Here is an 11,667-nt window from a genome sequence, read left to right as displayed (position 1 = left end):
AGCTCAGGATATGATTCTGAAGGAAAAACAATATGTATTTAGAGAGATATAAAGCAAAACAGAGCAATGAGAAACTAAATGAAATAATATGCAAAAATAATAATAATAATAATTTGGGATCCTGTCTGTGGCAATTTACCTGAAATCTAATTTCCAATGTTAACAACAGGTGTCAGTGTTGAGCAGAAATACACATTTTCTCAATGTCCTCAACATTGATATTTCAACATTTTTTATCCAGTAAAAGCTCTTTTAGTGTAATTGTAGAAACGTCCAGCTTCAGCTGCTGCTTCACGAGTCTCTATGCTGTCAAATCTTCTCTGATTTTGATCAAGTAAGCATCAGAATAACTGCAGTCATATCTCCAGATGAACTCTTTCTGGACTGAAGCAGCTCAGCTTTACTTGATTCTCCATCAATCATTTTTTAGATAAATCAGTGCGTCTCAAATCTGATCATCAGGATCTTTTGAGGAGCGTTTATTTCCAGAAGCTTTACTTTCTCTGTTCCTCAGCGGAGGAATGATCTTCATCTCACATCTTCTGAGGAGCGTTTATTTCTTCATCTCTCAATCAGCATTGGATTGCATTATATACAATCTCACCTTACTGAGACATATTATTGGAGTGACCACTGATATTTAGATCATTTTATGTCAGTATCTGCTATAAAGATGTCATTGATTTACAGTACAAGCATCAGAATTTCATCATATATATCAGCATCTACAGCAAGTCTCTGAATAAAACTGAGCTGCTTTTCCTTCACTTTCTCACTATATCAGACTATATGAGCTATAAAAGCCTGATTGATCAAATTTGATGTTTTGAAGTTCATTGCATGTCTTCTTTCCCCTCAGGCTTTCTGATTGAACACGTTCCCATGAGTCTTTGCAGCAGAGCTGGTTTGCTCATACTGACCGCTTTCTTCTCTCCTGTGAAGAACACGCAACATTGTGCTGAGGCTCCGGTTGAGGGGCGGAGTGTGTGTGTGTGTGTGTGTGTGTGTGTGCGTGTCTTTGTCTAGAGTTACAGAGCTTCATCTGTCCAGAGGCGTATGGGTGGAGACACTCTCAAATACGCGTGTGTTCAGATCCAGAGCTCAGATGCTCACAGCGCCGTTGAGAAGATGTTTACCAACGCTGGACTTTGTACCCAAAGCCTTTCTGAGTTTCTGAACATATGCAGACGGAGAGAAGAACGACAGAAGTGAATAAAACAAACATGGAGAGCAGAAGATCGAGGAGCACTGGGTGAAAGAGGTGAGCGACATCAACAAAACCTTATTATGTCAGATGGTTGCACTTTACAATAAGAGTCTCATTAGTTATTGTTAGTTAATGCATTGAATAACAATGAGCAGTGAATTTAAGGTACACTGAAAAAATTATTGATGTAGGATTTACTTTGAATTTTCACAAGTTAAATTAAACCAAAAATTTTGAAGTAGAAAAATTTAATTTGTATTTTTTCTTTTTAATGTACCCCAATAATCTTTGTTTTGTTTTATTAACTTATATATATGTAAGTTATATTATTTATTTATACTTTTTGTACATTGTATTTAATCTTTAAACATTAATTTTAAACTATTCATTGTTAGTTTATTTCAGTTACATGTAATAATATTAACAGATACAACTTCAGATTTGAATATATGTAATATTAGAAAATGTTGAAATTAACATTAATTAATGTTTTAGAAGTATTTTCATTGTTAGTGAAACATGTTAACTAATTTTACCAAATGAAACCTTTTTTTTACAGGAAAAATACTTGAAATACAATAGTGTATAAAATAATCACGTGTTAATGTCTATTTTTGATTATTCAGTGACAAAAAAGTGTTTTGTCTCATTTGATCATTTGGCTGTTTTTATTGAGATCTTGATGGAATCGAATCAAAAGATCAGATGATTCATATTAAATCAGTCTGAATCAGTTTCACATTATGAAACATCTCAAGACTTGAAACAGTCAAACTAATATTAGAAAAATATAGACTAAATTACTACAATTAATGCAAAACGATAAGATGTTGTTTAGCAGTTTTATAAAATAATTCAAAATAATTAATTAAAACTTTACATAAACGAGAAGTGCACTGTATTCAAATAACTAAATAACAATTATAAATATTTCATTAAAATTAAATAAATTAAAATTTTGTATTTACATAAACTAGTGGTGGCACTTTATTAAAATAATTACATAATTTTAAATAATGAAATGAAACAAAATAATTAAATCAAAATGATAAATAATTAAATTCCATAATTGTTCATTAGGGTTTGCAGTATTTATTATTAATGAATTTTTGTAAATTTCCCTAAGGGACAAATATCCCTGAACTCTGATAGAAAATTATTATATACTGTACATTATGAAAACTTTCTCGGCTTTTTAAGGTTTTATTCATTTCAATGACTTTTACAGGCATATAAGTTTTAGTTTTTTGTTTGTTTTAACATTGATTTATCAGGTAATCCATCCCTGGTTCTTAAAAATCTGCTGCTAGCTGTCCGAATATATGTCATGCATTATGAAATGTGAAGCAGGGTCTGTTTATTCTGTCATACACAGATGGAGACGCTTCTAGCTGAATGCACGGACTGACGTGTGAGATGAACCCGCTGCGCAGCTGCAGGAAGAGGACGAGTGCATGTGGTCTGCTTCTGCGCATGTGTCTGCTGCTGTCTCTGCTCTGTGTCTGCGCTCACATCTACATGCAGCTCGAGGGCCTGCGTCTCCAGCATCACAGGACCGTCGCCACGGCAACAGATGCTGGATCCACCTGCTGCTCAGCGCTGAAGCATCACAGACGGGTGAGAGAGAAACTCATACACAGTGCATCAAATACTGCATTCAGACAGATAATCTAACTCGGCGTTTCTCAACCTCTTCGACTTCAAGGCCTCCAATCTCAAAGACAACACCTGAAGGCTTATCATGATATCTCTGGTACTTAAAGACAAAGCTTTTTATCTCCATAAACTAGGAGTGGCACCATATTAAACTAACTGAATAAAACAATTATAAATAATATAATTAATTAAAATAAAATAATGCAATTAAACTTTTTGTTTACATTGAAGTGACACTCTATTAAAATAATAAAAAATTATTAAAAAAAAATAATAATTACGATTTACATAAATTATATTAAACAATTAAATAAAATAAGATGTATTAAAATACAATTATTTAATTAAAATTATTTAAAATAAACTAGAAATTGAACTACATTAAAAATAACTGAATAAAATAATAATAAATAATTACATTAATAAATTTTAATTAAATAATTATATTAGCCTTATTTACAGTAGGAGTGGCACTATATAAAATATTTAAAATAATTAAATACAATTTAAAATAAATAAATTAAAACAAAATAAATGTATTTACATAAACTAGGAGTGGCACAATATTAAAATAAATAAAATATTATAATAAAATTTTATAATTATAACTAACTGAATAAATTAATTAAAATAAAGAAAATTATAATAAAAAAAAAATTCTTTAGTTAAATAATTAAATTCCATATGTTTCCATGTCCTTACTCACAAATAGCAATTTAACATGACACAACTAGAACAAATTATATTCATTATGAAAATTTCCATGACTTTCAGATTCTATAAATTTTTTATTATTTTTTTTTTAATCCTTAGCATATTTTTATAGTTTTCCAAACCTGATTCAATAGAAAAATTCTGATGGTGATGGAACTAATTGAAATATAAAATATGATGTCAGCTTACATATTGTTTTAGCTTATTTTAATGCTTGTTTTGTCTTACTTTAAATCATTTTAAGACTGATTGAGAACTGTCTAATTCTCAAAGTGTCTACTAGCTTACGAGAAAGAGTTACAACGATGAAAAGACAACAGGATCAGACTCAGCTGATGGAGAACGAAGCAACTTTAGATACAGTTTTCTCCATAGATGCTGACTGTTCGTGTCAGAAATGCTCTTAAACAAAAGAGTATTCATGCCGTCCTGCTCTTCTGAAGACTTTCACACTCTCTGGAGCAGACAGACGCAGGGCCTGACCTCTGACCTCTGTGTCGAAGCACCACACAAAGCTCCCTTTTCAGTGCACTTGGACGATTTACTGAAACTAAACATTTAAAATGACTCGTACATAATACATGAGCTCATTAACATAAGACCGCCCACATTTACACATCAAAACCTGTTCGGTATTCAGTAACGTGACGCATCCTAATGAATGACGCTCATTTACATACAGGTGTCTTAAAGATACAGCAGCAGAAATATTGACTGATATTATAAAGGGGGAAAATAAAACACAAGCATGATATTAAACACATCTTGAAAGCAGAGATTCAGCATTTTGAGGGAAGTGTTTATCGTCTCTTATTGGAACCATATGAAGGGTGTGATACATCAACACACACAAACATGCAAAACTATCTGAACTATTCAGTGTTTTTGACTGAAAATTAAGAGATTAATACTTGGATGCATTAAATTGATCAGTAAATACATTTATAATGTTTCAAAAGGTTTCTATTTCAAGTAAACGCTGTTCTGTTGAACTTTCATCTGTGAATCCTGAAAAATAAAATGCATCACAGTTTCCACAAAAATATTGTGCAGCACAACTGTTTTCATAATAATCAGAAATGTTTCTTGAGCAGTAAATCAGTATATTAGAATGATTTCTGAAAGATACTGGAGTAATGATGCTGAAAATTCAGCTTTGATCACAGAAATAAATTACAGTTTAACAGATATTCACCTAAAAATCAGTTATTTTAAATCACAAAACTATTTCACAATTTTTAATGTATTTTTGATCAAATAAATGCAGCCTTGGTTGAGCAGAAGAGACTTTTTTCAAAAACATAAAAAAATCTCACCGACCCCAAATTTTTGAATGCTGGTGTACAATGTTCAATCATACAATAACACAAAAAAAACATCATTACAGAAGTCCATACGCCTTTATAATCTTCTAACAGAAGTAAAACGGCTCTTTCTTTCAGTTTTGAAATAAAAGAGTGTAATTTACAACATAGATATACTCCAAATGTCCACTAGGCATTAATTACTGGGGTTTGTGAAGGCAAGCATCACTGTTTTTAGTGTTACGGATTTAAACTCTTTTACAAACATACAATCATTTGACGACACGCAGCTTGTTTCCAGGCAAGCGCTGTTATATTTCGAGATATTTGGGTTAATCATATTCCCTCGTATATTAGGCTTGTCCCACTTCTCCTCAGATATTCCACTTGTGATGTTTGCTATCAAACTCTTAATTTAAAAATCACAGTTTGTAAATGAGCCCTGAATGCGTTTGCGTGTTTCACAGCGAGTGTGTCTATAACACGAGCTCCGAGGGCTTCTGCGTGTCTGAAGAGCGGATATCAGGAATTAATTGAAGCCAGCTGTGCAAACAGAGCAGCCGACGGCTACATGTGCGCCAGAGACTCGCTGTGATTTTGTTGGTCCTTGAACAACGCTAAGTTATTTATTGATCCCTAAAACAGGAAAAAAGAAATAGTTCATCAAAAAATGAACATTTGCTGAAAGTTTGCTCACCCTCAGGCTTTCCAAGATCAGGATGAGTTTGTTTCTTCATCAGGTTTGTAGAAATGTGTCTCTGCATCAGTGTCTCAGCAATGGATGCTCTGCAGTGAATGGGTGCCGTCAGAATGAGAGTCCAAACAGCTGATAAAAACATCACAATAATCCACACCACTCCAGTCCATCAGTTAACATCTGGAGAAGACCAAAGCTGAAACTAATCGAGCATTAAGACCTTTTCAACTTCAAACCGTTGCTAAAATATGAGTCCATAATCCATAATTCCATCCAGCAAAATGTTCTAAGAATATTTTGTTTAGGTTTTGACAACCTTTAAAGAATGTTTTTTTGCTTGTTTGTATATGAACATTAAGGAAACATTCCATTGTATCATTTTGCAAACATTATGTAAACGTTACTTTTGAATGTTCTCTGAAACAAGTAGCAACGTTTAAAAAACGTTAGAGGAACATCCAGCTAAAATGCTTTCCATGAACGATGTATAAATAACATTTTGAGAACGTTATTAAAGACAAGATAACTTTGAAGGAAGGTTCTGCTGATGTTACTGGAGGAACGTTTGTTTATAACGTTGAGAGAACCTTCTGAGAACATTCCCTGTGAGCTGATAATCCATAATAATGCTTCCTCCAGTGATAATAACGTGTTCTGGTCTGAATCAGGAGAGAGATCTGCACAGATCAAAACAGCTCTAAACAAATATGTGGCTGGATTTTGATGTGAGAGACAACAGGAGATGCACTTTATCACTGCAGGAAGAGTTATTATGGATTATGGACTCGTAGTTTAGTTATAAACGTCTTAATGCTGGATTTGTTTCAGCTGCGTCAACTGCGAGAGAAAACATGCTAATATTTGACGGCACTTGGGAGGATGAAGCTTGCAACCCCAGATGTTGTGCTCATGTTGATCCGGGTTTGTTTGACATTTGTAAGGAGGCCACAGCATCATCTGCAATCTGGAGTAAAACAAGCTGGAAATAGACTGAGAGCCTTCCAGCTCTGAAAAACAACAGACTTCATGAAACAAACCAGCCTCACATAATACTGATAACAGATGCTTACTGATGTTTCTGCTGCTGCTTTCCTGACAAAATGATGTCACTTCCTGGAGGACGATGATGATGGCATTGAGGAAAAGCTGTTGGAAGTTTCAGGGATTCTACAGAAGAGGATGGAAAGGGATATTAAGGACACAAGGATATAAACTGATTATCAATATAAACAATATTCTCAACAATGCATGTTTGGTTTGAATAATTTCGGTTTTTGACAAAACTATTTTTAAAGTTATATTTCAATATTTCAAACCAACGACCTGCTAAAGATAACATAAACGGTCAGTGTTTCTTTGTAAGATGGAAAATATGGATTATTACAATTATTTTATGACATTATTTTCATGACAATTAATTATCTTCCCCTAAAATTTCCATTATTCTAAAAAACAAACAAACAAACAAAATATAAATAATATCACTGTTATACTGTAATAAAAATCTTAATTTTTTTGTAAGTCAAACATACACATATATATATATATATATAGGCCTATACACACACACACACACACACACACATTTTAAACAATATAGCAGGCTAAAGAGAATTATGGGACAAATTGTTTAATAATGAATAAAATAATGTCAAATGCAAAAATAAAATGTAAAAGATTAATTAATTAATGAGTTTCATTTGGATAAACCTGAAAATGATGACAGAAAATGTGACAAAAATGAACATCTATACAAAATGAATACAATTATTAGTTCAATATATGAAATATATTAAGAGCAGTGTTTTTATTGTTAACTAAAACTACTAAAAAATTGTTTTTGGTAATTAAAATAAAGCTGAAATAAAATTAAATATTAATATTAGATGAAAAACAAACTTGAAAATAAAACTTCAATGAAAATGAGAAATGTTGCTTTGGCAAATAAATGAAATGAGTTTAAGTTGAAATACTACAATTACTAAAACTAAAATAAAATAGAAATATAGAAAATAGAATAAAAAAGAAAGAAAACTAAAACATGTCAAAAGCACATAAAATTACTAAAATCTAAATGAAAACAGAAAATATAAATAAAAACGAATATAGTTAAAATACTATAATAAAACAAAAGATCCACATCTTCACTAATGAATATTTAACTTTACAGAAATATTAAAATATGTAACCGGAGCATCTTGACGTTTCAAGACTTGGAAATCTTAGATGAGACAAGCTTACATTTAAAAGAAAAATACAAATGTGACCCTGGACCACAAAACCAGTCATAAGAGTCCATTTGTTTTTAATTGTATGATTATGCATTATCTGAAAGCCGAATAAATAATCTTTCCATTGATGTATGGTTTGTTATGATAGGACAATATTTGTCTGAGATACAACTATTTGAAAATCTGGAATCTGAGGGAGCAAAAAAATCTAAATATTGAGAAAATCTCCTTTAAAGTTGTTCAAATGAAGTTCTTAGCAATGCATATTACTAATCAAAAATTATATTTACGGTAGGAAATTTACAAAATATCTTCATGGAACATGATCTTAATATCCTAATGATTTTTGTCATAAAATAAAAATGTATAATTTTGATCCATACAATGTATTGTTGTCTATTGCTACAAATATACCTGTGTTACTCATGACTGCTGTTGTGCTGCAGGGTCACACATAAGAAAACCTCATAGACAGAAATGGAGAGGTTTGGTGAAGTGTCCTGAGGGAAAACACACAGATACTTATATATTGAACAGATTTGACTATCCATCACTGAATAAGTTCTCTGATGTGTTTGTACTGTTTTGTGTAGATGTCTAGATGGAAGATCTCTCTGGAGCCGTGGGCCGCTGAGACTCGAGGTTTCCAGGAGGAGGCGGATCGGTTCCTCAGATACATCTCCACTCCGCAGGTACAATCCCAGCATTCACAGTGAGTTATTCAGCTGTGATGAGTGCTGATCTTCAGTGTGTGTGTGTGTGTGTGTGTGTGTGTGAAGCTGTCCTGCCAGAGACCCGCGTCTGTGCCGCCCGTCTTTGACGCAGAGCATCATGGGTCGTGGGTCCTGTGTTTGGACCGAAGGTTCAGTCTGGCACAGCGGATCGTGTCCAAACACTGCCGCGTCTATTCGCTCAGGTCAGTCCCACGCTTCTGCCTTTTATTTGTGACACATCATAAACATCTGAACCTCTGTGTTGTTAAACATCAGAGCACAAGCTTCTGCTCCGGGTCAAACTGACCTGCATCTGATTCAACTTCATTTGCCAGAAAAACAAAAACAAAGAGCAGGTAAACACAGTACACCCTTAACTTTTATAATAATAAAACAAAAGAAGGGGGAAATAAGTTTGTTTAAAAAAAAAACAATTATTTATGATTCTGAATCTTAATTTTTTAAATATCAATCATTCTTAATATTTCATCAGTTGTTCATATTTATGTGATTTTCTGTGTGAAACATTTCAACTTTTATATTATGTTATAAATCTATGAGCTGCATATATCCAGATCAAATTAACTTTTTTGAATAATATTTAATATTTCGCTAAATTCACCAAATATCCCACTATGGGGGAAAAAAATGTAAAAACAGAACACCTTTCACATTAACACTTCTTACACATTAACACAAAATAATCATGAGAACGTATGATTTGTAAAACTGTGCTTAACAACTAATTTACTTTTTTTTTTTTTTTTTTTACATAAACTGTTAATTTTATAAACAGTATTGTATAAAGCAAAATAATTTTACATTTATATTTAAAAATTATTATTATTATTATTTAGTCATTTAGCAGATGCTTTTATCCAAAGTGACTTAGTAGTATCAATTGTAGTATTAAAAACTAAAAACTGATCCAAAACTAAAAGCTAAAACTTTATAAATACTACCTATACTCATTTTAAAAATAAAGAAATTAAATAAAAATGACAAATGCATACAACAAAATTTAAAAACTTAACATTTAAATAAAAAACAAAAAATAAAGCTAAAAACAATTCAAAATATTAAAGAACAAAAGGTATAAGAGTATAATAATGATTCTAACATAACACTCAGCCAAAAACATATGTACATGTACAACCACACACACACACATTTATAAATTCAATATATATATATAATTTCAATTTAGTTTATTGAAGTATTAAAATAACTCAAATTAAATAAAATTAAAACTTAATAAAAGACATATACAGACATAATAAATTCAGACATTATTTAACTAAAATTAAAATAAATAACTAATATAAATCACGACAGTATAGTTTATCAGTAATCCTAAGAAATAACACTGAGCCAAAACACAGATGCTGAAAACAACAACTTACTCACACATAGTAAGAAATGGTTATGAAAACTGGAACAGAAGTGAAACGAGTAGAAAAGAGGAGAAATCTGAAGTGATACTTCTATCCTTTGCCGGTGGAGTCGATGGTCTTTCTGCTCTTCGCTCATCACACGAGGAGGCCTTCACACATCAACTGCCGCAGTAAACTAAGATCTTTTATACCCATTTAACAAAATACTAATTGAATTTAGCTGGACACACTTTCCTTATTTTTCCACAACAAATGGCCAAGCAAGCGCCGACACTGACAAGATACGCGACACAGAACGAGACCAAACACCATATCTGTTATATATATAATATATGTTTTTAAACTATTTAAACAGAAAAATATTAATTCTACAAACTACTCAAATATTTCTTAGTTTATTGACGAAAACGTTGCTCATTAAAATATTATTGTGATAATGCCGATTAGTGTAGGATTCATAATTTTCTAGTTTATATTGTATTTTAATTTCATGAACCTATGATTGGTTTGGATGTGTGAGGCAATGCATGTTTTAATGTTCCTTCCTTTAACCATAAAAGACATCTTAATTTACCTTTGCATGCTTGTTCATGACTCAAAATGAGAAAAGGCAACGAAATATCAAGACTGAGAACTCAACATATTAAAGCGCTCTACACTTTCTGAAGGCAGTCGGAGTGTGTTTGCATGTAAACGCCCGACAGACACATTCACACGCAGGCATGCAGATGAGTGCTGCATCAGCCAGATTTAACATCCTCTGTGTGTGTGTGTGTGTGTGTGTGTGTGTGTGTGACTCACACGCTCGGCTGTCTGACACACTCCTGCCCTGTAACTCTGCTCTCATACAGTCAGACTCCATTCACACACATTATTCATGCATCAGTCAGAGATTTCAAAATCTTAATCTCTGCAGGAATCAGAATGAGGAATTTCTATAGTGCTATAGCCGGTTCTTAGTTTGTTCGACTGGCGAGCCCTTTAAGAACCGGTTGCTTTTCCACAAGCTAGAGAGCCAATCCAGAGCCAGGTCTTACGTCACTGAATACGTTTCATGTTTCGGATCACTAGCGCGGCACAACAGAGCGATGAGGGATGTAATTTGAAAACAGCGGCTAATATGATTTTGCAGTCCTAATATGGGGGAGGTCCCTCGCTTCCGCGACCGGCCCACCGGGAATGTCCCGGTACTCCCGATGGCCAGTGCATCCCAATAATATCAGCCTGTGAATCTTCAACTGCTTCAACTCTGTGAAAGTTTCCAGAGCTCCTCGAATGATCTCAGAAAGCGTGAATCATCTGCAAACACTCTCACAAATCTTCAAGCAGAGCCGGATCACTCAGCACAGGTTTGAGCAGCTCTGGACGCATTACAGACAGAGAGCGGAATGAATCATTCATGAACGTCTGTCGCAAGCGAACGAATCACACATTTGAACCCTGCAGTGATCCTCCTCCATCTAAAACACTCTCCAGATCTGATTTCCATTGGAGACGCTGATTTATTCACAGTCTGGTAGTGTTCTCCACAAACTCGAAGGCTCTTTAATTTATAAAACATTATTTACATCAATTAAAGCAACAGTTCACCTGAAAATGAAAATGTGCTGAATATTTACTCACCCTCAGGCCATCTGAGATGTAGCTGAGTTTGTTTCTTCATCAGTTTGGAGAAATGCAGCATTATATCACTGTCTCAGCAGGATTGGAACTTCAAAGCACTTATCACCAATCATTTGATTCAGATCATT

The 11,667-nt window shown here is 33.1% G+C and overlaps 1 protein-coding gene across 1 annotated transcript in view; it reads left to right on the top strand.

Annotated features, from left to right (window-relative positions):
• LOC306880031 (putative methyltransferase-like protein 24) overlaps nucleotides 1-11,667 on the top strand; it is a 31,648-nt gene that overhangs the window by 13,942 nt on the left and 6,039 nt on the right. The window contains exons 2-5 of the mRNA XM_079433299.1: nucleotides 860-1,261; nucleotides 2,583-2,824; nucleotides 8,403-8,501; nucleotides 8,589-8,725. Coding sequence (XP_079289425.1) covers nucleotides 2,603-2,824; nucleotides 8,403-8,501; nucleotides 8,589-8,725 — 458 coding nt within the window. The 5' untranslated portion in view covers nucleotides 860-1,261; nucleotides 2,583-2,602. The remainder of the gene's footprint in view (nucleotides 1-859; nucleotides 1,262-2,582; nucleotides 2,825-8,402; nucleotides 8,502-8,588; nucleotides 8,726-11,667) is intronic.

The sequence above is a fragment of the Barbus barbus genome (genome assembly GCF_936440315.1).
Source record: "Barbus barbus genome assembly, chromosome: 14".
NCBI lineage: Eukaryota > Metazoa > Chordata > Actinopteri > Cypriniformes > Cyprinidae > Barbus > Barbus barbus.
Note: the sequence above shows the minus strand (reverse complement) of the source record. Positions and strands in the feature narration are given on the sequence as shown.